The sequence below is a fragment of the Grus americana genome, chromosome 3 (genome assembly GCF_028858705.1).
Source record: "Grus americana isolate bGruAme1 chromosome 3, bGruAme1.mat, whole genome shotgun sequence".
NCBI lineage: Eukaryota > Metazoa > Chordata > Aves > Gruiformes > Gruidae > Grus > Grus americana.
Window position 1 is genome coordinate 780349 of NC_072854.1, and position 27615 is coordinate 807963.

The 27615-nt window shown below is 48.3% G+C and overlaps 1 protein-coding gene across 4 annotated transcripts in view; it reads right to left on the minus strand.

Moving 5' to 3' along the window:
- Positions 1-395: 395 nt before the first annotated feature.
- The window catches only part of ASXL2 (ASXL transcriptional regulator 2), a 128151-nt gene continuing 100931 nt past the window's right edge, over positions 396-27615 (minus strand). For 2 of the 4 annotated variants that reach the window (XR_008576272.1, XR_008576274.1), the window contains 6 exons: positions 27352-27515; positions 23911-24007; positions 20904-21009; positions 19032-19749; positions 5105-16890; positions 397-775 (listed from right to left, as the gene is read on the minus strand). Coding sequence is in view for 1 of the 4 variants with exons in the window: in XM_054819364.1 (XP_054675339.1) it covers positions 14503-16890; positions 19032-19749; positions 20904-21009; positions 23911-24007; positions 27352-27515 (3473 nt within the window). In the remaining 3 variants the exon portion in view is untranslated. Of the gene's footprint in view, positions 776-4677; positions 16891-19031; positions 19750-20903; positions 21010-23910; positions 24008-27351; positions 27516-27615 lie in introns of those variants that run through there. The other 2 variants (XR_008576273.1, XM_054819364.1) reach the window with 2 other exon arrangements.

Below are 27615 nucleotides of genomic sequence, written 5' to 3' on the forward strand. Positions count from 1 at the left end.
ACCTCCCACAGAAATCAAGTGCCTGTGCTGTTGTTCGTACATGGTCTCTTGGCATCACGGCCCTGAGCCTAAATTCTTACGTCAGCTTTCCTCAACTTTTACATGAAGCTGTGCTGTGCATGGCTGTAAAGAGAACACAGTTCAGTCCAGAACAAGTAGAACTAAAAAAGTGAGGTTGAGAATGTCCTGACTGAGGAACTGGAATAATGTTTTTGCTATCCTTCTATTGTTATTTACATAGTCATTTCGGAATTTTGCATTCTGAATGTAAAGTTTTGCACTTTAGCAACTATCTTAAGTACCAGAGAAGGTCCTTACAGCCCCTCTATGTATGTATCTCCAGCTGTTGGCTTAGCAACCAGTATTTGTTGTTATGCAGTTAACTGCATGGCACAAGCTGCTCCTCCATCTCACAGGGATTCCCAGTTAGCAGCCAGCATGGTAACTCAGATAAAGTAGAGGCTGAGCTCAGGGGAGAGAAGCAATCTCCTCTTTTGTTCCTCTTCAGTGTGACAAGATAATTACCTTGCTGGAGCCATAAGCGTGCTCCTTATCTAGATTTAGAAACAGATTCTGCTGCTTTTCTTTCACTTACAAGTTCTTTTATTGCCATTTGGCAGAGAAGAGAACAAGCCAGATGATTGTAAAATTGAAGCAGATTCTGTTAAAACACAGGTGAAATGTGAAAAGTTTAATAGGACATCCTTCGTATGGCTCCCTCCCAGGGCACAGAACTCATCACAGCCGACTCATCACAGAAGAGGAGTTTGGAGAGCTGAAAGAAAACAGACGTAGGCAGGAACTGAGCTCTTAGGATCTAAGTACTCATCGGTTGTAACCAGCTAGGAGCAATAGTAGGGAGGTTTTCAATGCAGCAGGGCATTTCACTGCGTAACATGTCTGCCTTTCCAAGTATTTGTTCTGCATTATAGAGAGAATAATGGCAGAGCCTCGCAGCACCGTTAGATGGACCTTTGAGAACTGCCCCTTCCCCGCGTGAGATGGAGAAACTGAGACAGCATTGTAAAGTAAGGAATGGTTACGTCTGTGTCTTTCCATAGTGGGAACAGGAGTAGGAAGAACCAAACTTTTCACTTCGTATCTTTGCATTCCTTGTACCTTCTTCTCTGGTCTTTTTTGTCATAAAACATTTCTTATTTCCAGGGATAACGTTTTCCCCCCTGGCCCATAACTCTTGCTTTTTCACTAGACGCTCATTGCATTGCCCAGTCACCACTGAAGCCTATCATCCAGAAAGTCATCCCATTTAAGGATGGTGTGAGACAGTGAATCCTGAGCTTCAAGCTTGTTCCAGTGCATAATCACCCTCACTTTTATGCCTGATGGGATGAAACTGTTGTAAATGTTTTGCTTCACAGTGACTTAGAGTCTGGCGCACAAGTCTGATGGGAGCGGCTGAGGGAACTGGGGGTGTTGAGCCTGGGGAACAGGAGGCTGAGGGGAGGTTGGAGATTAGGAAAAATGTCTTCCCCAAAGGGTTGTCAAGCCCTGGGACAGGCTGCCCAGGGAAGTGGTGGAGTCCCCGTCCCTGGAGGGATTGAAAAGACGTGGAGATGTGGTGCTTGGGGACATGGGTTAGTGGTGGGCTTGGCAGGGTGAGGTTAATGGTTGGACTCGGTGATCTTAAAGGGCTTTTCCAACCTCGATGATTCTGTGACTCTATAACTGTATCTACCATTTACCAAGAAAATGTTGGCTCCAAAGTAGACGCCATGGAGGGCATGCACCCTTCATAACACCACCCTGTCTCATTAGCAGTGTATAGCCAAATTAGCATTTGGAAAATCAGTTTGCCATGTGGTCTGTAGAGAGAAATTCTGAAACCTAGAAAAACAACAGATGGTGACCTGGCTTTATTTATTTACTTATGCCTTTGACTCTTGGAGTTCGGGCTTCACTGTTTTGTAACTGTGGGTCGTGCCCATCCTCGTTCTTCCCAAGGGTCACGGGAGTTCTGTGGAGCAAACAAAAGCTTAGAGTCTTTTGGGCAACCTGGGCTAGTGGAGGGTGTCCCTGCCCGTGGCAGGGGGGTGGAACTGGATGGGCTGGGAGGTCCCTGCCCACCCAAACGAGCCTGTGATCCCATGATTCTGTGACGCTAACACCCTGCTGGCCATGGCTCTGTTACTGCAGGGTGAGGATGCGAGGTGCTGCAGCAGTTTCTGGTTGCTAACTGTACTGGGTCTGTGTGGCAGGGCTTTGGTAGCGGGGGGGCTACAGGGGTGGCTTCTGTGAGAAGCTGCTAGAAGCTCCCCCTGTGTCTGATAGAGCCAATGCCAGCCGGCTCCAAGACGGGCCCGCCGCTGGCCAAGGCCGAGCCCATCAGCGCCTCTGTGATAACATAGTTAAGAAGGGGAAAAAACACTTAGAGAGAGAGCTTTTGCAGCCGGAGAGAGGAGTGAGAAGATGTAAGAAACTCTGCAGACACCCAGGTCAGTGCAGATGGAGGGGGAGGAGGAGCTCCAGGCGCTGGAGCAGAGATCCCCCTGCAGCCCGTGGTGAAGGCCATGGTGAAGCAGGCTGTCCCCCTGCAGCCCATGGAGGAAGGATGAGGGGGTGTAGAGATTCCACCTGCAGCCCGTGGAGGACCCCACGCTGGAGGCACCTGAAGGAGGCTGCAGCCCGTGGGAAGCCCACGCTGGAGCAAGTTCCTGGCCGGACCGGTGGACCCGTGAAGAGGGGAGCCCACGCCAGAGCAGGTTTGCTGGCAGGACTTGTGACCCCGTGGGGGACCCCACGCTGGAGCAGTTTGCTCCTGAAGGTCTGCACCCTGTGAGAGGGACTCCATGCTGGAGCAGGGGAACGATGAGAGGAGTCCTCCCCCGAGGATGAAGAAGCGGCAGAAACACCGTGAGATGAACTGACCGTAACCCCCATTCCCCGTCCCCCTGTGCCACTGAGGGGGGGAAGGTTGAAGCCGGGAGTGAAGTTGAGCCCGGGAAGATGGGAGGGGTGGGGGGAGGTGTTTTAAGAGTTGATTTTATTTCTCATTCCTCTACTCTGTTTTGCCTAGTAATAAATCAGATTAATTCCCTCTCTAAGTTCGGTCTGTTTTGCTCGTGATGGTAATTAGTGAGTGATCTCTCCCTGTCCTTATCTGGACCCACAAGTGTGGCGTTGTTACGCCTTTTCTCCCCGTCCAGTGAAGGAGGGGGGTGACAGAGCAGCTCTGGGGGGGCACCTGGCCCCCAGCCAGGGTCACCCCACCACACTGACACACGCTTACCCGTACCAGGGAACCCCTGCCTGCCTGTTACGTGCTGGCACCAGCTCAGCCCCTCCAGCGCGGGGAGTACTTAACGCAGCAAGGAATTACAGCTAAGTTGCATTATGGACCCGTGAGGAACTGATGTTGTTGCCAGAAATTAAAAATAGTTGTCGGTGTGCTGGCTGGGGAGGACAGAGAGGGATAGCACACCCGGAGCTTTTGTTTCAGCAACACTGCATTTAGCCACGTAATGGGAGGTGTGGAGGAACCCTTAGGGTGAGGAATAGAGCACGAGTGCACGGGAGACATTATTCACACCTACACCCCGTGACTGGTGGGACTGGGATGGAACAGTAATAATGTGATGTAACGACCCTTAATGAATAGAACAAAAGGGATGAAAAAGCAGTGCCAAGGACATGACATCAGTTTTAAGACAGATGTGACAATGAAAGGAATAATTTAAATTGCGCATAAAAATTACTGAGCTCTAAAATGAAGTGTTTTATTCAAGAACATTATCTGGACATTCCTGTTGACATCTGGAAAAAAAAAAAAGTCTTATTTAGGAAAGCAGGGCTGTCAAGGGCTTCCTAGAACATTGACCCAACGCTTTAATAGAGAGGTACCATCCCTGTAACTCACTTCATGTCTTCTCTTCTGGTTTACGTTTTGTCAAGTAGCGACTTTCTTCTGATTTCTAAACACAGTTAGTTACACAAATTCGGAAGTGTGTGTACACACAATTACTTTGTAAAGGAGGGGGAACCTGAGGATACACTGAATTCTAAAGCGCTAACGCATACCCCTTTGTTCCTGTGCCGGTCTTGAATAGCTGTTTCCCCCGTTAATGCTGTTAATGCTTACCCGGTGACAGCCAGCCTTTTACCTTTCGGGTTTTAACTTAAAGTTTTGGGCTTCTTACTGTGTCAGAGCCCCCCCCTTCCTGACTCTCTGTAGTCTTTCAATGCACTTGTTCCAGTTTGAATTAGTTTTTCTTGCCTGGAGGTGAGTGGAACCACAGGTGGTATCTGACTGCCTTGTGCAGGCCACACTGATTTCATCACTACCGGCAGTACGCGTGATATCCATCAAGTGGAGGTTTCCACTTTTCAGGGACAGAAATGTGTTTGGGCTGGTGCTCAGACTCTGTTTGATTTAGGGTTCCATGCACTGCCTTGCTTTGCTAACCACTGTACCTCTGAAGAAGAGCCCAAGCACTGATAAAAAGCACGCTTTGCTAACGAGTAGCCTTGAAGGAGAGCTGGAAAACTGATCAAAAGGAACCATCCTGCCCCAGAAGGCGCCCAGGGCTGGGGGATGGCCAGAGAGGCCCCAAGTCAACAAGAGTCGGCAGGAACTGGGGAAGGGAAAGGCGGCTGGGGGAGTGCGCAACCACCCACCCAATTAAAGGACTGTGCAAATTACCCCCACACACACCCTCACGGAGCGTGTGTGCTAATTTAAATGTGCTTGACCAATAGTAGATGATGCAGTAATTACTAACCAATTAGCGTAAATTTAGGCGGGTTTTTCTAATCCCGTAAGAAGATCAATATGTGGTAGATTCTGTGTGCAGGGTGCTAGCCTGGTGGAGTCACCACCCAGCACCCATCTCTGTGCAGACATGAAATCAGTAAAATACCTCTGCTCTGCGCGTGTTGGCGTGCTGCACACCGGGGAAACGATCCCGCTTTTGGGACAACACCCAGACCTGACGTTCAGAGTTGCTTTTCCTTCCCGTGGCTAAATCACACCGACAGCTTACAGTCATGGGGTATGAGTAATGAATATATTGAGGGTCTCCTCATCCTCCCTCCCGTTACTGTACACCCGCTCCTAGAGCAGAAGCGGGTGTTGTTTGTCCCTAAATACCTCGTGACACCGGTGTGTACGGCTGAATTCACTCCACAGCTTTCTTGAGCTACGGTTTCCCAGTTTCGTCTGTATGCGGATTTATCCCCAGTTTGTGTCATCAGTTAATGTTGTGGGGATACTCGTGGCTTTTGGTGCAAGCAGCACTGATGAAAATCTTGGAAAGATTCATGTCCAGACTGATCCCTGAGACATTTCGGTAGAATTCTCCATCCAAACTGAGCTCCCATTTCTAGTGCTGTGGTAAGTCCCTTTGAACCAGTTTTTACTTTATATCTTCTTCATCTTCATCTCCTCAAGTTTTATTACCCATTTCCCACTTATCAGTTTCTTTTCTCCTTTTTAGTACTGAAGATACACCTCATTTTATCTGATCAGAAAACAAGTTATCAACACAACACACCGAATTATCTGCACACGCCTTTGGCGAGATTGTGTCGCTTTCCATCCCGTTTATCAGCACGTCTTCAGTTATTTACATCAAAATCCCAGAGCCTCGCCCACGAGCGATGTCATTTTCCCGTATGCTTAAATACGGACAGACCTGTGCTGCACAGGTCACCACAGTTCTCTCGCTAAACAAATAAAGCATTACCTGAACTACAGCTCTTCTGTCAGCTCTTTCGAAAACCTGCCGTCCGGCTGCAGTGGCGTGTATAACAACATCCCGAGCCAGCACAAAGGATGCTTTCGGTTTGGGCCATGCCTGCAGACAATCTTTAATCACTCTTCTTCTTTTCCTCTTTTTATGGTTTTTCACCACATGAGGTGGTGGAATGGGGGTGTGTGTGTGTGTGTGTGTGTGTGTGTGTGTGTTTTGCTAATAGTTGCAAACTCAAACTCAGCTGGACTTCTTGCATCCCCCCTTTGCTCTGCAAGACACCAATTTCTTTACAGATCTTTCCTTCTCCGTTTATGGCCACTCTTTACACTCTCGATGTGGTTGTTCATGCTGGTTGGTTCCCAGCTCCTTCACAGCACCTTTCCATACTTGAGATGGAGATTGTTGATACTTCGAATATATTCAGGGAAAAGAAATCCCAGGCTTCCTTACACATTCCCAGGGGCCTCAGTCCCGCTGATTTTACTTGTTACATGTGGTCAAAGTTTACCTGTCAGAAATCAAGTTGATTACAGATCTATTTCTCTGAATCCCTCCATTTAAGAGAAATCGAGTTGCAATCACTTGATACGGGTTTCTTGTTTCTTTCTTTCTTGTTCCCAAATCTACAGTTCAGTTCCCCTGAAGTGTTTCAGGACCCCAAGAAGCGAGGCTTGAGGGAACTGCAGAGTGTTTATTAAGGCTTAGTATTAAACCAAAGTTTTCCCCTTGAAATGCGTTGAAAAAATTTTACGGATGTCCACAGCTTATGAAGCCAGAAAAGTGCAGTTCACCATCATTTAGCAGGGTCCCTTGAAAGACAAAAGGTGATGATTGAAAAATCAACATCAGCAGTACTAATGACCATAAAATCATATGCCTTTTATTTAACATAAAATGAAACATTAAGATAAAATACACATTTGTCCATGTGCTGAAGAACTACTGTATTTTACATTCATTTATAAAGCAGGTAGTTTTACATGACAAAAATAAGTGAGAGGAAGAGGAACAGAATCCGCAGTAAGACATAAGCCACAGGGCAGGCTTTTGCTTGTCAAAGTGCTATCTCCTAAGGGCACACAGATCTTCAAGTGACAGGTTAGAAATAGGCTGGTTTTAGCGCTCCTCAGATCCCTCCTAGTGCTGGTGAGAAGCTAAGGTGGAATCTTATACAGCAAAATGAGTGAAAAACACGTTGGCAAAACCACCTTTGCCAAAATGCATAGCGGCAGCACGACGGACCGCTTGTCCCTGACGGATTGCTCCTTGGCTGGGACCGGCCTCTGCTGCTTTCACGTGCCTGGAAGTACCTCGCTGAGCTACGATCGCTTCTTTTCCATACAAACCTCGCCACGGTTCTTATTTAGCTTTGACTTTGCAAACGGACTGATAAAGTATGGGCTTACAATCGCACAGATTTACAGCAACGGAAGGCGCTGTAAATCCTGCCGAGTCGGCTGCTTGCGGGTCTGTCCTTTACACCTCCAGACACCAGATAACAAACTGTTCCTGAAACCTCTGGCCCTGAGGTTCAAGGCGACGCCTGTCCCGTCTCAGCTACAGGAGGGCTAAGAGCGTCTGCACAGACAGCACGGTTAAACCTGCGTCAGTTGGAAGCAGCCTCGTTGGAAGCTGCAGGAGCTGCGTCGCATTCATTTCCACGCCTGCGTTGCCTGCTGGTTCGCTCTCCTGGCACTGGCCGTGAGGACCTGCAGGCCTGGCCTCCAAAAGTTCAACTCTTGGCCCAGCTTTTCAATGTAAAACCTCTAATGCAGCATCTGAGAAGTCTTAACTGAAAGGTACAAGAGGCCGGTTGGTTTTAATTTTTAAATTGGGAGAGGAAGGAATGGGAGATGCAGCAGTTCCAGGGGAATAAGGAATGTTTTTTTAAAAAGTGCAGCAGATCAAAACACATTGCTATTGTATATTTTGTCTAACCCATATATCTTAAATATGAAAACAAATATAAAAGCTGTAATTCCATTTCAGGTTTGTGGTAACTTTGCAAGGTGTAATGTCACCAGAAGACTGAGATGAAGCTGGTCTTACTACGTACACTTAGCTAAAACAGAGCTGTGTGCACACACCTGCGCAGGCCCCCATACGGACTCTGTATATACACACCCAAACAGCGGGACTTTCTTACAGTGCAACCGTTTATAAGTGAAAGCCCCCCTCAATGTGTCAATAGCAAATTTGGAGAAAGTATTGGGTGCCATGTTTTGGTTTTATTCAAGAAATTCCAATACTAATTGTAGCAGTATAAAAGTATCAGCGGCCTGCCTCTTCAGGTTTCGGATTTGTACTTTTAGACCTCGAGTCATTAATGCTGCTGCTTTTCCCACACTCAGTTTCCTTCCCTGCAAGTCCCAGCGACAGAGAATTGCTGTAAGCACCTCCAATTTATACACAGGATTCCTGCAATATTCCTGGAATAGTGTAAAAGTAATCTGAGATTCATCTCAGCCAAAACGGGCATCGTAGAAGAGGGGATGAGGCAAGTGCACTGCGCCTCCTGTGTTGTGGAGCCACCTCCACCTTTCTCTCAGTAAAGATCTGTATTTTCTCGCTCTCTACACGTAGAACTGGGGCCAGCAATTACAAGGGCTGCAGATCTCCCAGCCTTTCAGCCACAGGTATACATGAACCAGCAGCACTTGCTGTTCACTCTAGTAAACAGTTCCGTGGAGCAGTACGAGGAGGCAAGGGAAACTGATACACGGCGCTGTGTACCTCAGCTTAATCCTGAAAACACCCGTCGCCTCCCGATCTGCACCCCTGTGCTGTCTGACCCGCTCTGCTGCTGCTCTGGGCAGTGTGTGCGCTCAAGAGGAGCATCGCTAGGATCCCATTCCTGATGAGAATTCACTCTGCTGCTAATAGCTGCAAAGATGAATCATCCTCTACAGCGAGATTTCCACCAAAAGCAAAAAAAAAAAAAAAACCTGCTTTGATAGCGTTTCCTTGAAATCATCAGACTTTTGGTATGTCGTTTGAATTCCCCAAAAGCACCCTAAGACGCTCACACAAGAAATCAAGCTCCTTACTGAAATTTCAGTGGCACAGCAAAACCGAGTCGCTTCTGATTTAGTTTTGGTTGAGTAGCTTCTGTACCAGTACGTCTCTTTGGCTCTAAAGGCAGCATTGCTTGTATAAAAGATCCACCTCAACTTCTTGTCTTCTCACCATAGATTATTCTGGGTGGTTATGAGGCAAAATGAACGAATATTAACGGAAACACAGACAGGACACAGGACTGAAAACTGTTCTGTATGCGCTATCTAAAACTGCTATGCTCTTCCAAAATCCATGTGCTCCTGAACGTCTGGTTCCTCTGCTACCCCGTAGTTGCTGAGAGCAGCTACTGCAGTGGTGCAGTCCCCGCGTCCTCTCTCCCTCCCTTCTTCTTTTCCTTTTTTTTTAAACATTAGTACATGCTCAAATCCAACCAGCTCAAATACTTTTTAATACATTGAAAATGTAAAATAAAGAATATATGAAGTACATACAGTATATATATACATATTTCAAATACTTAAAATTCTTATGTAAAATATGATTTTTCTATATTATTTGTGTAAAAATACATTTTAAAATGGTGTCAACTTGATTTTCTGTACATACCCTCTATTCCAATTTAAGTCCCTTTTAAAAAGGCAAAAGACAGACAAAGGTTTCGCATCTTCTAAACTGTGTTTACAGGGCTGTTGTCAAAACAAGAAAAGCACGTGGTAAACAGTATTGGATTTCTTCTTTTTAAGAATTCCCATTTTTATTGCGTTAATGGAAAAAACTGAATCTTTTCAGTTCTCCTGCTAGTAAAACTATTCTTGGCCTTGCTGAGAAACTGCATACTCCCGACACCCTGTTTATCTAGTTCATAAATCATCCTTTGTCAATTTTTTTTTTACAGATACTAAAATATATATTACTTAAAATATATTACTGTAAGCTCTTAAAATTGATCTTCAGTCATATCAAATGTATAGCATTAAAAAAAACAACCTAGGTAACAAAGAAAATTCTGGATACCCTCCTCCTGGCAAACGCTGCAGCAGTTCTCCCTGCAGGACACGGGTGGCAGGGACCCGAGGCCGCAGGGCGCACAGCGGCGCGGCTCAGGGCGCTCCTCCACGCTGCACGGTGCCGGAAGCGGCAACGGCCGGGGAAGGGGCTTCTCCCCCAGCACAGCAGTGAATCCACGCTCATCGCAGGAGGCGCTGCGCACGTGCCTGCCTTTCCCTCCTACCGCTGCCGCAGCCACCCGCGTTGTCAGACGTGGGATTTTGGAAGTTCGAACCAGCGCCGGCCCCGTCCGCCCTGGCTGGGGAGAGCCGAGCACCCTCCTCCGCTAACGGCCAAGACCCAGCGGCCGGGGTGGCTTTCAAACAGCTGAGCCCAAGCTAAGCTCCCAGGAAAAACAAAAGTTTCCCCGGGGCTTCAAGCGTCCCGGTGAGACGCTGCAGTGGTGAAGCCCCAGCCCGTTTGTTTTTTCCAGGCCGCCGTGCGTTCAGGTGACACGAGCACAGCGGGGCACCAGAGCAGAGCAGCGGGGCTCTGCCTCCAGGCCCACACGCTTCTGCCGCCTGGCACCTCTGCCACGGCTGGGGCACGGAGAGGGTGGGAGGACACCTGGGCAGGGCTGGTGCTCACCCACCCTCCGGGGCTTTCAACGGACTGTCCGGCTGCACCTCCCTGGGGGAGACGCCCGAGCCCCGCTGCCAGCCCCCCCGCTGCCTGCAGGCCAGGCAGGAACCGGCCCTGGAGCGGCTTTGCCGCCTCGCTGGCAGCGTGAATGACACCCCTCGGAAGCGGCTGCGTCCCGAGGAGACGACCTGGCTGTTCAGGACTTGGCCAGGAGCTTGCTGCCCCATCAGCTATTTCTTACTACCACGAAAAAGATACAACTCCGCGGACCAGCCTAACTGTGAAGCATCTTGGTCTTTCCTTTTGATTTAAAAAGGGACATTAAAATTTCACACAGGCTTCCTTCCCTGTGCTCCCGATCTGTCTCAAAACCTGAACTCGGTTATAGAGTTGTGTGCGCTCCTCCGCTGCCACGACCTGTACGCAGGTTTGTGCATCGGAAAGTGGAACTCCACCGATCAGTCTGCACGTCTGGTTCTCGGGCTGCAGGACTTGGACGTGGCCCAAAGGGAAACTTTAAATCCGAGGATCTTTCCTTACTCAAGTTGCTTTTACTGCCACAAACAAAGTTTGACATTGCGCTTTGAAAACATTTTATCTCAGATTTTTTTATGACAGCATTTACTATTGTGCTATGAATTTAGTACCTGGGGAACCAAAGCCTAATGCTTTAAAGTACGCCACAACATCCCTTTACTTCATAAATCCAGCGTGAAGGCAGGTTTAGTATCTTGCGGGAAAGGCAGGCGATGGGACGAGTGGAGCCTCAGCAGGAAGGCGGCAGCAGGGTGCAGGGAACACCCCCACCTGGGCTGCGGGCTTTCCCCCTTCCAAAACACTTCGTTCAGTAACCAGCCCTGTGGAACATGCCCAGCTTCCAAGGCTTTATGTTGGCCTGCACTCACAGGGATTACTACACTGAGCCCCGTTGTTTCTAATGACTTCCCAACTACTTAATGCCCTCTTGCACACCTGTGGAGATCGTTCCATCAAGTTGTGCCTAGTAGCTCATGCCACATTAAAATCAAAGTCATGCAGTTAAAAATTTATTTTCTTAAAAAGAAATAAAATAAAAGTAGCCCAAGAAAAGTGCTGATCCATTAAAATATACCTAAGGCACTGAACAGAGTTGTAAACTTCCAAGCCATCACGCAAGATGCCTGCACTGTCCCACACGAGCCTGGAGCCACCGAGACCCCGGAGGTCCCCGCACAGCCCGGCCCAGCAGCAGCTCAGCACCCTCCTGCGTTTCCAGAGCAGACTCGCAAGAGGCGCCTGTGGTGTAGAACACCGAACCCACGCACTACAGGGGATGTGTGTAAAGTTTAAAGGGAGGAACGAGCTGGAGCCGCAGGCGGGCCGGTGGCTGATTCAGAAAGCGCCGGGGCGGGGGGAGCAACGGACCAGCCTTTCCAAGCGGCAGCTGCAGCGGGTTGAAGGCCGAGAGTGCGAAGAGCAAGCCGGCAGATCACAGCCTGCTGCTCCCTCATCATCGTCTCCTGCCCTGTCTTAAGCAGCCTTGTCAGCCTGGAAACATCACACCCGTCAAAGTCAAGGTGTGAACAGAAGTGATCCAATTATGCCAGCAAAACCTCTTTGCTCTTATTTGAGGCAAGAATGACTTTTTCAGTTTAGTCTGTAACTAGCAACAGTCTTTAAATTGGATTATACTGGGAGGTCTGTCTTAGGCAGGAATGAACGTGTCTGACTGAGGATTACACTGCTGCAACTCCTGTCACGTCTAGACATGGCCGAGCTGTTATGGGACAGACAGCCCCTGCTCTTGGTACCAGATGCCCCGGGGGCACGCAGCTTGAAACCACTTTACACTGCGCCTCGAGATTTAAAACAGCGGCAGAAATTCCCCTTGCAGAACACGAGATGGGAGCAGGCAGCGATGGGCCGCTGTGCAAATCGGAGCCGAGGTACAACTCGACCCAGGAATCGAGGTTATCCCCGTTACGGTGTCTGGGGTTGCAACAGGAGAAGCCAACCCCTGTTTGCTGCTTAGGCCACAACCACCATGTGTGCAGCACGACAAAAAATGGGAGTAATTTTTGTGTGGGGTTGGAGGTTTTTCTGAGATTTCAGGTTTAGATTAAAAAACTGGACTTTATTTCTAATACTTAAATCCTCTTCCTCACTGGATGTCTGAGCAGTGATGCGTAATTAGAAAGCAGGAGTCACTGCTCCCCAGTACACTTAAGATGAGCAAAACAGAGACCAAGACATGCTGCAGCTCCTGCTAACTCACACCTCCAATCCTGCTCGGGAGGAGGCCGTGCTCTGCTGGGCAGGGAAGGAAACGCTCCTGTTACGACGCAGTTAAGCCTGCAGCTCTTTTCTTTATTGTTATCAAATAAATCACCACCCGCTCCTCGGAAAAACACGCTGCTTCACAGGCAACTACTTCTGATCTCTACCAAGAGCAGGCAGGTTCCCGGGAGAGGGGAACGCAGTAGTATAGCCGAACGGGAAGAAGAAAGGCTGAGGACCCCAGCTCACAAGACAGCTGTCCCACCTACTTTGTTAATATTGCTTCGTCTTAAAAAGGCCTTTGGATTAAAAGTGAATTCAGTGCTTTTCCATCAAAAAGATACATAGATCTGTTACCTGACCAAGATGCAGTATGGCCCCCCACCCGCCCAAAGCGCGACAACATGGGACTGGACGTGATTAGTGAACCCGATGTTCTTTGTTTCGGAAGAGAAGTAACATACAGACCCTCGATGTGATGCGGACACGTTGCAATACATAAAAATGCAGATTGGCCTGTGCTTCGTTAGCCAGCCTGTCATCAATTCTTGTTGAGAAGAGAGTACCATTTTGTAACTGCTTTAATTTCGATTAATCAAAGCAAATGGATTCGTGAACACCGGAAGTGAAGATGAGCATCGCTAGCTGTGGTGTCCCACAGCCAGGTACAAGGGGTGCGGTGCAGCCCCTTCCCAGCCCCAACGCAACTCCAGACATCACTGAGCAACATCCAAGCTGAGTCAAGCCTGATTTGGTATTTTAGAACACAGAGACACCCACTGCGGGCTCACGGCGAGGCCCAGCAAGAGACTTGTTCTCCTTCCCCTACACTGAGCTAAATATAAAATCTTCTCTAGAAATTGGAGACGTCTGACTGTGGGGGAGGTTTGGATGAGCACGGGAAGCTCCCGGGAGAAGAGCAGGACCGAGGGCGAGGGTGTAACAGCTGATGGGCCTTGACCGCGGGATGGCACCTCCCAGCTCACTCCAAACGCCTCAGAAAGCAGATTTCTGCCGAGTCCCGACAGTCCGGAAATGAAATGCAGTTCAGCACAGATTTGTGATCTCTGCTATAAATGGTTCCTGGGATCACTGATAATCACGGTTACTGAGTTGTTTTAGTGATTTAAATTCTTGAATCCTATGGTTAGTACAGTTGCCTTTTTCAGTATTTACCAGTAGCAAATCAAGACACTACCTTCCTTAAAACAAGGTTACTGCAACTGACTCCTTGAAGAGGAGAGGATATGCAAATCAAAACCTCTAGCCAATATTGCACAACCCAGTACGCCTTCTGGGAACAGCCCGGTCACAAAGGAAAGGCAATGACTTGAAAGGCCGCCACAACGCCAGTCCCTTCCAATTCTGAAACACTTGAACTAAATTTAGAGCAACGAAGCGAGCCCGTGCAGGGGTTCCCGCTTCGGTGCCCTGTGACCGGTGGGTACAAACGCTTAGTTTCTTGATTATCCAGTTCTTCTCTCTGGCCAGAGAAGACCAACAACAGGCTAAGGTTTTGCCGGGGGCTCGTTCCCCCATCTAGAGCAGAGCTCAGCAAACATGCTGGATAGCAGGCTGGGGTTAATGAAACTGCAGTACAAGTCAAACACTATCTCCTACAAGATTGAAAAAATATTTTTAAACAAAATAATGTGACATATTTACATAATTCCTTAAGTGCAAACTCTTGTCACAATTCACGTAGTTGAGCTCAATTTAGACTCACTGTACAAGAAGGTGCTCTTTCTTTAATGAAAGAAGAACTCTACTCTGTATTCCTGATTCAGTAACGTGTCTCTTGTGCAAGGCAGTAAACTTCCTGTTTCTTCCCAACGTACTTCCGAAAGCAAAACCAAAACCAAGCCATCCTCTTCCCCACTTCCTGTCCCGGTTACCGCACGACGAGGCAGGAGACACAGAGCTTAGAGGGGCCAATGCAATCATCATGGCAGAAGGCGCCGCAGCCCTTGCACATGATCATGGCTTTCAACCTGCAGTAACATTTGGAAGGGGAATCCTCCATGCCGTTGTCTTCAGCAAAGGCCTGAACGGGGATGGTCTGACTGTGGCTGCCAGAGTTCATAGCCTGGCCGGTGGGAATGGTGGTTACAGTCACGGAAAAGGACATGACGTTCCCCATACTGCTGGACAGCTGATTGCATTCCGACAGCCCGGTCATAAGGGACCCTTGGTTCACGTCTGGCGAGGTGGAGACATTTATCGTGCCGCTGTAGCTGGGCCCAATGAGTGGTGCGGCAGCGTTTCCAGAGAGCTTTGGAGGGTGCGAAGGAGAGAGCAGCGGAGGCTGCTGCTGTGCGGAGTCTGCGGACGGTGCAGAAGCACTGAAAAGCTCCGGGCTGCTGTGCGTTTTCCCCCTCATTGCATGTGCCATTTGCTCTTGAGCGGCTTGAATAAAATCTCGTGCTAACGTAGTTCCATCGAATGCCTGAATGCTCTCCTTGTAGAGTGCCGCTTGCTGAGACACGGCTGCTTCTGTCTTTACACCCTTTTTAGCAGGGGTGCTGTAATCTGAAGAATTTATGCTATGTGATACCTGCTCTTTTTCACACTGAGCAGAAGCCAGGGCAGCCTGGGGCTCCTCTTTTACACTGCTACGTTCACGTTCATCACCAGTGCTCTCATCATCTGCATCTCCTTCATCGCTGCTGCTGCCGTGGCCAGCTGTCTCCTCACACTCCCCAAATTCTGTTTTTGGAGCATCAGCAGGACTGTTTGGACACAAGCGGTTTTCAGGGTTCAAGGAGAAGCCTCTCCTCAGACTCTCTGAACCACGACCATAGGTGGAAATGTTGAGCAGATAATGACCAGACATTGCAGGCTTGGATGTCCTTCTGCCCATGAAACCCAGTGTAAATCTCTGGCTGGTGGAGCTATTTTCTAACTGGAAACCTGAGTGAGTGAGGTTCAGTTGTGAAGGCTGAAGGACAGGCAACAAATTCTGCCTCTGGACCCTCTTGATAAGAGTCTGAAGGATCTGCTCCTGCGTTGTTTTGCTGAGCGCCTCGTGGCACGGGTGCTGGTCAAGGCTGGGGTCCTTTCCTGAGGGGAGCGGAAAGGTCCTTGGAATGTGAGGCAGAGACCTGTTCTGGCAAAAGATCTTCTCAAGTTGTTGCGTGGGCAAACACGATTGTCTGTCACCACCCTCGGCTCCAGCAGTGTTCCCTGCTATGCCTGGAGCCCTGGATGCTGCTGCCGCCCCTTTTTCTTCATGACAAGCTAACGGGACGGTTTTCATCTCTGCTTTGGTGAGAGGCTTCGGTAGGATTTGCTCCAGAGGGACATTCTTGCCTTGAAGAAGCTGGGTGACCAAAGGGTTGTTAGCAGGAATACTGGAGCTTGCCTTTGGGAGGGCCCCACTTGAGCTTGAACTTGCGTGAGTTTTAAGGGTAGGTGCAATGGAGGAAGTGTTAGAGGGTGGGACAGATGGAGCAGATGTGACCACACCTCCAGCCTGGGCTTCCGAGCTCGTGGATGTCAGTGAAGGCATCGGAGGGGACGGAGATTTGCTTTGAGGAACGTCTGAGCTGGTCCCTCCCGAGGCCGTAGGCGCTACCTTGGTTCGGTTTGTGTTGGTATCCGCTGTGGAGGGAGTGACGCAGAGCGTCCCATCCCTGGCAGCTGATGCCCCGCAGGCCTGGCTTGGAGCTGCCGCAGCAGACGGTGCTTCCTCTTGTTTGTCACCACTACCAGCACGTGGGGAGCCTGAAACCTGATTTACAGTCAGACTGGGGGGGCTCCGTCTTAGTCTGTTGATTTTCTCTAGTGCCGGTGCTGCTGATGCGGAGGAGCTGGTGCCTGTACTGCCGGCTGGAGCTGCGGACTGCAGTGTGGACGTTTGCTGTAGTTGTGCTCTAGAAGGATTGTGAGGTGGTGCCTGGTCCGTGGCGCAGGTCTCCATTTGGATATGGGGAAGAAACCTTCTCGAACTTCCCCCGCTTCCAGTTCCTGCCAGTTCCAGTGCGTTTCCTCGAATTCCAGTTTCGCTGGTTCCGCTCGTGGCTGCGTTACTCTTCTCTCCTCCTCCGCCCCCGCCACCGCCCGGTCCGGGCCCTGGCACGGCCCCCCCCGCCGAGGCGGCGGCAGCGGCGGCGGCAGCGGCTGCTGCCCTCTGAGCCTTGGCCTGCTGGGCTTTGGCCTTGATGTCTGCCAGGGTTCTGGCCCCTGTTCTTCCTGGACTGGTAAGTGAGATTGGGAAACGTGCCCTAGGAGAGACCTGGCCCGCGGGAAATGGCATCGGGGAGATTCTGGAAACAGGAATCTGAAACAGAGGAGGAGAAAAGCACAACTGAGATACGGGGAACGTTTAACCCACACAGTTAAGAATTCAAGTGTTTACAGTTGTAGTCTTAGAGAAGTAGCATAGTCTTGGAGAAATCCCTTATCTCCCTCACTTGAGATAGATAATAAAAGGCATGTATGGTCTTCTGATGTCGGGCACGCCTACTTTAAGTCTCTTACCACCTTAGTAACTCAGACCAGAGGCTCATCCCTTGCAGTCACAGGCTCATACATCGTACACTGTTACTCAAAAGCCTATTGGGCTCCCTCAGATAAAATGGTAAGGTTGGTCCTGAACTCACACCTATCGTCCCCTGTTCCATTTCACACTTAATTCGATTGATCTGTAATTTCTATCCTTTTAAAGGACCGTGTCAGCTTTCTGCTTTATTTTGCGCTGCTCTGCTACCCCTGTGTATTTACACTTGTCTCCTCAGTGTTTCTATACAAAGTAATAATAATCTGTAGATAAGGTGCCAAAACTTCAGTCCTTTCTTCTAAGACAGGTTCTCCACTCCTCTCCTCGCTCCAGTTTCCTCTCTATAAGTGTGCTCTTTCTCCTGTAAGTTGTGAGAACAGTGCAGTAATGCTACTGCAAAGACTTAAGCGAGTCTATTTTAAGGTTACATTTGTTTTCATGTATCTGCAATACCTTGCTGACTCCCACTCATCTTCTGATTAACTAGTTCACCACTTCTTTCTTTTCTGAGGAATGACATGTCTTCTGCCTCACAGGGGAAACTATTTTCAGTTGCCCTTAAATTCACTCTATTATTAAATTAAATCCCAGGTTTATTACACTGGAAGGTCAAACATTCTTCTTGCACGGTATTTCAAATCTCTTTTATTGACAGTTTCCCCCCAATTCTGTGTCACTGACAAATGTCATTATTAATGCTTTCCTACCTTCCTGCTATACTTATTAACATACTGAGAAGAATGAACTGCTTTTACAATTTTGTGTTTGTATACTTCCTAGTATAAAAGAATCTTAATAGGAGAGAGAAATTCTTAAGACGTACAGTAATTAAGCAGTTTTCCATTTGCCACTTCTGCCTAAGGCCTCAAACCAGGGACCTGAACTTTAACCACAGCAAATTCAGGTAGAAAAAGCCCAGGCCCTGTTCGACAGAACCCACACTTTGCTATTCACACAGTCGCACATGACTGTAAAAATTTTTCTGTGCCGCTTCATCCATTTACTATCTGCTGTTGAGCATAACATCACTGGAGAAGGAACGCGCGTCATCTGTACACGTGTCACTTTGTACTTATTTTCTGAGACCGTCGAACGTCCGAATCAGCAGTGTTTATTATCGCTTACCACGGGGCATTTCCGGCAGCTGAGCCCACCTCAAGTGCCAGAGAACTGCATTGTGCAGTCCAAGGTCTGGAACCTTCCTCTCACGCTTCCTTCCCACCTGCCCTACCCCAGTGGTGGCTGGCTGCCTGTCCCCGTTCCCATGTAGATTCTCCCCAAGACTCAGGAGCTAAAGGGCTTTTGGAATCGAGATGGTCCCTAGAATAGTCTTTCCCTGTTACCTACTCCGACACCGCACTGCATTCAGCTGGTAGAAACGAGAACTGTGTTATTTCTAGATGGTCTTATTAAACACAGGTAAACAACTTAGTTTCTGGACTTGATATACTAGTAGAAGCTGCTGACAGCATTCTTTCTGGATCTGGTGTTGTGCTGCTAGGGGTACTCACACATCTCCAAAGTCCTGTCCAATCCTGGGCTACAACTTCCTTTGTTATCAGTCTGGCACTTCCTCCGCAGCCCTCCCCAGTTTCCACCAGGACCTACAGAACTCCCTGTTACACTCAGCCTTGGGCCTCCACGCAATTGTGCCAGCTTCCGGCCCAAGAGACCATTGAACAGATGCGTGTGTATGAGAGATACTTGACTGAAGTTAGCTTGATAAGCCAGCCAGCAGATTCCCTTTAGCAAACGGCTGAGCTTCTACATTTTTGGATCAAATATTTCCATCACCATAATAAGCAGGTAACATAATTTCCAGAGATAACTAGAACTGAACTGGCAAAGCGTTTCTGGGAGAGCTGCCCGCTGAACCGACCCGTGGAAGGGCACCCTGCAGATCTGTCGTCCCTGCTGTTTACCTTGAGGGGGGGCACCCGAGGCACCGGGGTCCCCGTGGCAGGAAAGGACTGTGGCTGGGTCTGAAACGCCTGGTGGTGCTGACAGTTCTCCATGATGCGTGGCTTTTTTTCAGGAGTGGTTACAGCTTCTTCATGACTCTCTGACTTCCTCTTGTGAGCTTCAACGCTGACTTCCATTTCTTCGTTCACAGGGGACTTCTTTTCTGGAGTTTCTGGAGTAATCACTGGACTTTTCACCTTCGCTTCTACCTCACCTGCTTCGGGGCTCTTTGGTTTACTCGGGGCCAAAACTGAGGTACTGACAGTCTCTCCCACTCGCACTTCCTTTGATGCAGTGTGCTTTCGCTCTTCTTCTGCCTTTTGACTCGCGGCAGTTTGTGGTTTCTCTTGAATGGATTCTCCTTGGACTCTCTCTTTTACAGGGACAGGGTGGTCACTAGGTTTCACTGCGCACCCATCCAGGGGAGCTGAGGCCTCTGCAGGTTTGGCTGGTTTGGGCTGCTCGTCCTGTCCTCTTTCCTCTCCTCCCTTCTCCATCGCTGGTGCTTCCAGGACTGCTTGTGCTTTAGACTCTGATGGAGAAGTAACCTCCTCTTTGAGTGGTGCCAGAGAGGCTGGCATGCATTTTGGCTGTTCAGCTGCTGGATTTTCAGTCTCTGGCTCAGCAGGGCTGGTGTTTGCTGTCAGTCTCTTGGACTCTTCAGGACTTAGTCCAGAACTGTCAACAAAACCAGAATATTTATGTAAAGCAGTCTCACAAAAAGCATACTATACTATCCCTACGAAAATTGAGAGAGGATTCTCTATGTGCCACAGCCTAAATAAATGTGTCTCACACACCTAATTCCATGCCACGATCTTTGAAAACCTTCCGTAGTGTTAGTACTTGACGTGAAACAGAACTGAATAGCAAAGTTTAAAACCAACTAAATGAAATACACGGAACACAGGTTAGATCTAGTTGTCTATCCAGATACCAATTTTCCAGGCTGCAAATCCAATTAATTTGGCCAGCAGTAACCATTCCCTTCACTAGCCACTGCAGACATACCTCTGCAGCGTGTGAACAACCCCACACAGCTTGCATCTGACTCAAGCTCATATGGTGACATTTGCGGAACGGGACACTGAAAAGCGTCCCACCGTTCTCTCCAGAGGAAATGGCTGGTGCCAGAACCACCGACGTACCCTTAGCTTCGAACCCATGCTGCTGCCCTTCTCCATCACCAAAAAGCTTGGAGTATTTTTCTGCATTACTCATCCATCTTCAGTTTTGAAAGACATGAACAAGCAGGAATCTAATTCCCAGAGTGATGTCTGATTTAGGATTAACTTAATCCATCCCTCTTAACGAAATATCAAATTTGGGTTTTTTGCCCAAACATGAACCCATAAAGTCTGATGAAACCTGCTGAATCTATGGATTGACTTCTACCAGACAGGTCTGTAGGAGCTAGAGAGAACTGCTATTACGGAGGTTTTACGGAGCAGGTGACTTAGTGCAAGGTAGAGCCTGCTCCACCACCACACCCCCGCGATCTCCGGATCCTGGCACCAGCAGAACCGTGAGAGGGGAGTGTCTTGGTGTCACAGCAAGGAGTGGGAAAGTTAAACTGTAAAGTCTAAAGGACAGCCTTGCCTAAGGAAAACAGTACTACACCGCTTAAAGCATCAGAAATCATGACAGCAAGCACAGTGCTCCGACCTAGATCATTCTCTCAGCTCTGTGGCATCTAGATGAAGCCAGAGACCTTTTCCAGGTTTCAGGACTCATGAAAAGTAACGTTTATTGATGGGCAGCACGCTACAAATGTGGCAACAGGTACATCTGGACAGGCAACGCGGGATAAAAAAGAGAGTTGAAGGTCTTACCTCTGACCGTAGTAGCTCTCAAAAAAATGTTCCTTCCACAGCTCAACCTTCTTTTCCTTTTCTATTTCTTGCCGTATTCTTAGCTGCATTTCTGGTGTAAACTCACCTGCAAAACGCAACAAAGGATAGCTTCAGAAACGCAACAGATAAAATGCATCGGGATAAGCACCGGAGCCTGCATGCTTGCAGGTGAGAGTGCCACCTCACACAAGGCCCCTTCGCAGCCTGTGACACTGTAGCTCTGCCTGTGGTCCTCCAGCATTCCTCCTGAGCTGCAGAGTGTTCCTCTGCGGTGATGGGCAACAGCCCGATGGTCACAACTCCTTCCCATGTCAGTGTCCATTCTGGCTGCCAATAGATACTTTGTGTGAAATTGCGCTTATTAAACGAATATAAATCCACGCACAAATGGATGTTGTGTGCACGCACGCACTGCGTAACTGCCATTTTTTGAGGGAGCAGAGGATATTGCCTATGGAGATGGCAAAGCAATATGGCACCTTGCAAAGACAGTCGTGCATGGCTGTGGTGGAGTTTGCGTGCAAGAGCATCAAAGACTTCTTGCCTGGCACAAGTGACAGAAATTATTTCTGGCAGTGCATGCTATTCTGTCACAGGCAGGTGGGAACAACTGACCTCTCTCGCACATCTGAAGCACACGTTTCACACAGACACGTGCTGCGGTTTGGAAGAAACGTTTCCTGATGTGAGGTCTGAACCCTCCCAACACAGCTTTGAACCATTATGGTTTGTAGGGCTGTATGTTAATATTTTAAGAGTTTGTCATTACACAAGGAGAAAGCTTGGGTTTCTGACACAGCTGCAGTGCTTTGATGATAGACATCTGACCTCGAGCCTCAAGACTTCATTCACTCTCAAGGTTTCCCTAGTTCACACACCATATTCTTTGTGGTCTTTAGCACTGGATCAAACAGTTAGTAGAATCAGATCTTTTCCAAGACTGCAGTTCCCCAAAACAGGGGATTCCTTAAAGAGATTAACAGGAATTGGATACTTCCATCACTGCACAGTTTGCTTCTCAACAATTTCCTCCCACCAAATAAGGGGATGGTAAGAAATTCTCGTGAGTTTGTTCTCAATGCAGTTATCAAAATAGGTCCAAAGGACACTAAGAGCGTGTCCCTTGATAGTGCACTGTTACTTGTCAGCATTACATCAGGAGAGTCACCTCCTGCCAGGCACTGCTGCGACAAGCCTGGCTCCCCCTTCCTGATGCCTCCCTGCAGGTACCGGGGGGCTGCTCTCAGGTCCCCCTGCCCAGCCTGAGTCACCGCAGGGCCTCTTCCTCCCCAGGGCAGGATCCGGCCTGTCTCTGTCCCGCTGGATGGCAGCCCTGCCCTTGAGCGCACCGCCTGGTTCCCCCAGCCTGGTGTTCTCCACAATCTCCCCCAGGGTCACTGACAATGAAGGCAAACAGGAGCGGTGCCCAGACAGACCCCTGCAGCCACCCACTTGTTACCAGCTCCAGGCGTGAACCCTGACTCCAAGCTTGACCATCCTACCAACTGTTCACCCCGCTGGCTGTCCACCCACCTAGACCCCAGTGTCCAGCTTGGGTGTGAGACTACTGTGGGAGACACCTGCCACAAGCTTTGCTTAGGCTGAGGTAAACGACGCCCACTGCTCTCCTCTTGTTCATAATTCCAGTGCTTTTTAATGCAGTCGGGTGTTCAGACATGATTTACCCTTGGTGAAACCATGCTGACTTTCCAATCAGCTTCTCCTGCACATGCCCAGAGGTGTGCTCCAGCAGGGAGAGTGGGAACATGATTTTCCCACAGACGGCATACATCAAATACTACTGAGGGTGACCCCAAACAGCATTGCTGTGGATCCTCAGAACCTTGAGCAGCAGCTGACAAAGGCCTACAGGACTGCTCTGCCCACAGTGCCGTTGCGCTTGGATACTTGAGCAGCGGCACAGCGCTCAGCGAGGACGTCAGCGGAGACCTCCAGACCTCACCCTCGCTGTTGTGAGCTTTACCACCGTGGCAGGTTCTACAGCACTTCTACTCTGATGAGAAAGTCTTTGTGTAAATGTAGCTGCACCCTCTAGATGAGCAGACATGGATTGACAAAAGGTCTTTAGAAGAAGCAGTAAAGGGAAAACACTAAATGATGGTGGCTAAAATTGGGGGTGGTTTTAACAATTAAACAGATGAGACAGTTCTGTGCCTTCCTGTAGATACACCCAGACTCTACAACATATAAGGGGTTATTCATACAGAACTGGATGCATTTGCTATGGAAAAGTCTCTTAAGAGAGTCAGTCATTTGGGCATGAGTAAGTGATATTCTCTTCTTAACGTGAGCCACGACTGGTGCTGTAGTGTTTAGGACTCTGGTGACAGGCTGCATGGTTCAGTTCTGTAGAGGAAACGCTCCCTGCCCACAACGAGTGAGCGCACTTCTGATGATGTCATTTGATCAAATCATGGAATTAAGCACCTCTAAGGTAAAGATGCAAATTCTTGTTGAAGGTGCAGGAGTCCTATAGATTAGTGAATGGCTGACTTTATGTCACATAAAAAATTATGGCTCCAAGGACTGACCATACCAAGTGCGGCTAGATGACTTCGTTGATGACAAGGTGCGTTACTCTGGGAATAGAATTTACCTTCTCTACCGAGCTTAGCAGTGGGCTGTATTTAGCTACCACAACTTGAGAATAACAGAGCTCTACTGTCATTTCAACAAGACTGTAAACACATTTTTCCTTCTTTTCTCATCTCTTCCAGACACTTGTTCATTTTTCCACACATCAAGTTCAAAAGAGAACTCCTTACTGCAGCCCCCTCGGTGACCTTGAGATTACATCATTCTAGGCTCGCATTTGCTCTCACGAGCTGTATCGACTACAGCTCTTCACCCAGTAACTCACTCCAGTGCTTCACCTCCTCCATAAAATACCTTTTATACATTCCCCAACACATTCACTAGCTGAAAGCCTGCTAGCGTTTTGCTCCGTTGTCTGGGGGAGTTTTACCTTCTGACAACCTCTCCTTCCAGCCTTGGGCAGCAGAAGTGAAGAACTCATTGTTGAGCGCGGAGCCACTCAGCTTCATCAAACCATCCGCCCCAACCTGGAACACATGACAAAGCAAACAGTATTGACTAGCTGGAAAGGCAAATGTCACGTGTTGTCATGTGGGATCCGAAAACCGAGCAAGAGTCCCAACATTGCCACAAATCTCCCTGGAATCTGCCTTTAACTTGCTCAGAAGAAAATAAACAGCTGCCTTAAGGCTGTGCTTCGCCAAGCCTGGGATCCAGGAGGCTGGGTAAGTTTTCCTCGTCCTTGCTCCAGCCCAATCTCTGTAGTCCTGCTGCAGCACAAAGATACATGGGCAGCAGACGGTGCAGGTGGCAAGGAGAAGCATGAGGAAACAGAACGGCCTCTAAAAAGCTCTGTCAGATGCCTTTTGCCCTGCAAAATGAATGCAAGATACCACCTGAACTACCATCCAAAGCAATTGCTCTGCTATCTTCTGGTGAACAGGAAAAAGTGCATGAAGGAAAAGTAAATACATTAAAGGTATCAGGTAAAAGTAACTTTGAAATGTATATAATCATAACCGTGCATGATTCGGGACAAATGAAGCTCAAAACCCATTCCATCTTCAAAATACAGTTAACTAAATAGGGCAGTCAAGCTGTGGAGTAGGGTGTAAATGAGAAAGCATGAGGCCAAGACTGGAACATAGCACGGTGGGAAATTACAACCAGGGTAATACAACATATACGAGGTTTGCTTTTGCTCTTTATCCCACAGAAGTAAACGTGGAATTTCTCTACCAGAAACACAAAAAAATTACATATCATTCAGTGAGCCACAAAAACTTGCAGTGGGCAAAACTGATGTGCTTCCATTTCTGGCATAAATAATACATCAGAATAAACAAGATAGTCCAACTGTCCAAAGGCAGGATACATCCGATTGCACTGGGAGACGTCTGCAGCAAATGTTTAACGGTGCAGGATTTGCTTTTCCTGAGGCAGCATTTGTGATGCAGGTAATTAAAGTGATGGAAGTGACCTAATAGAAGGTTTTTTAGGTAAGATTTAGTTAAGAGATTTTAAAGTTTTAAGTTAGGAGCAGTCATTACAGGGATTTACAAAAGCAGAGATTGATTTTCTAGTCCAAATTTCTACTGGTCAACCACGCGGAACAAAATTCGCAAGACTGTCCTCTATGACACATACAGTGTTGCCAGTTCCTTGTGTTAGAGGACAGACACTACCGCAGGGCTGGTGGGTCGTGCCCCAGAAAGTGCCTGTTTCCTCCTCTACAGAAGCACCGGCTGTAAGGGCGCAGACTCAGTCACTGCCAAGCAAAACACAACACGTGTGACCTTCCACCACTGTCCCAACACCTTCACTGCTTCTCCTGTTTCCTACAGCGAAGCCTGACATAAAGTATGCATCGCCACTTGATCTGGTAGGCTGCTCTAGGAGATTTACTACAGAGAAATGTAAAATTTGTCCTCTCCGGAGCCAAGCAGTATCATTTAGTTAGTCAAAATTTGTTCTCAGTCAAATTCTAATTTAATTTAAGGACAATTAAACTTAAAAGTCAGGACAGAAATGTCTTACCATCTGCTGTGAGGTTCTTGCCAGTAAACTCCAGCTGCAAACTCCATCACATCATATTTTGACACATACCTAATTATTACAAAGGCCACAGGACTTATAAAACAATTCCTTCAAATATTTATTGAATCAGCCTTGGACTAACAAGTCTCCGATGAATGCTGATTGAAGATTAGAATTTACAAGACACCATAAAATGGTAGAACTCCTCCTAACTCCAAATGAACACTATCTGTTCAGCAAAGCATCCTCTGTAAAGCAGACCAGACCCACAGGCATTATTAACACCCTGTGAGAACCAGAAGAGCAGCACAGCACGAGGATGGATATAACTTCACTAGACGTGGCTGGCTGTGCTCGAAGTGTCTACGTCTAAACTGATGTCCCCTCACAGATTATAGTGATTGAATCAAGTGAGGATACGCAGGTGGGGACTCAGATCACCTCGCCCTGAAGCACAGACCAGCACTGGGTCACAGGCTCTGGACTGTACCAACCAGACTTCCAGTTTCTGCAAAAGGAGCCCAGAGTAACCAGCTGAGACTCCTGGGAGGTGGCTGCGGTGTGTCAACACAGGCATCTAGTACTGATCTGAACACCACGCAGAACAGCATCTTCAAGGGACTTGCAGGTCTGAGACAGGACACGCTGAAGATTTCCATCTGGAGTGGCACCTTGAAGCCAGCTTTGGTGTCTAAAGAACATTTGAAATGGCTCTGGGCACACATGTGAAGGCGTTCAAATTAAGAGCCCTGCAGCCGAAGTGGAAGCATGACGCAGAACCCCACTTTGCTCTGAACCCCCCAGCCAGCTGGGGTAGGAGTGCTGAAGACAAACATGACACGTGAATAAGGTGAAAGGAAGGAAGCATCCTTGTTCTAGCTACAACTTTTCTGCTGCTGAGCATAAACAGATTGAACTTCACTTCCTGAACTCATTGGTTTTTCCTCTTTTTACATGCAAGCGTAACATTTGTTCTTTTCTTGTCTCTCAGTATCATCCCTGCTGCGACAAGCTGCTGAAGAACACTGCTGTAATGCTGAGATTGCTTCAGGTGGCTCTTTTATGTACCCTATGGATGAATTCCTCAGATCCAGCTTAGTTGAAGTAACTGTCTTATCAAAAGATTCTCCTAGCTCTTCTTTCAATACTGAAGGCAGAGTTCTTACCCCCTGTCACTCACGTTAATTGTTCCAGTTATCACCAACTGTTTAGGGAAGAGCTCGGTAAAAACCTGCACCGTTTCTTCTGTGCCACTCCCAGAGCTAACAAACCCATTCCTCCTCACTGGAACTTTTCTGCTGTTCCAAATTCCTCTCTTCACATACAAAGAGATTTAAACAGACAATCCACAAAAATAAACTGCCTCCCAAGCTGACGCACGCTGTATGCTCGGTGCCTTTAATGTAGCATGTGTTTCAGGTCAGGGGACAAGCTCCTTGGAGCAGGTCAAGGCTACGCTGCAGTCTGGACAGCGTGAATAAGCAACAGAAAACTCCTTCAGTTTTTGCTGTACGAAATTCAGAATTTGGCAGCAGTGACACAAGGTCATGAGAAAGCAAAGAGGCTGGAGCTAAATGGCAGCGTCTGTTGCGGTACTCTGTGGGAAGACTCCTCTCTAAAAAGGCTGCAGGGGTAATCCTGTATTGAAGAGTCTGGGAGAGGACAGGAGAGAGGAAGATGCTGAAACTGCTGCATTCCCCTCACTCCTGGCCTTCTTCAAGTCCAACGTAACAGAAACACTGCTCTCACTGTAGCTGGGACTGTGGAGTTGATTAAACAGAATTAAGCCACTGGCTTATCAAACTGAAATTCTTTTTCCCAAGACACGACATACCTGCCTGTCCACCTCCGGCAGCAGCAGCAGCAGGCGCTGCTGGCATTCTGTTGGCAGGACAGAGAATGTATGCTTGTTGATCAGCGCCCGCAGGTTTGTGTTCACGAGGATGGAGTCGGGAGTTTCCACATCAATTTCAGCACATTTTGTTCTCTTCAGCTGCCCTGCAATGAACCACAAAGACGTAAGTAATGTCTTACCTAAGAAAGGATTAAAGGCTCCTTTGGAGTTCACTGCACCTGAGATTTTCAAAATGCCACCTTA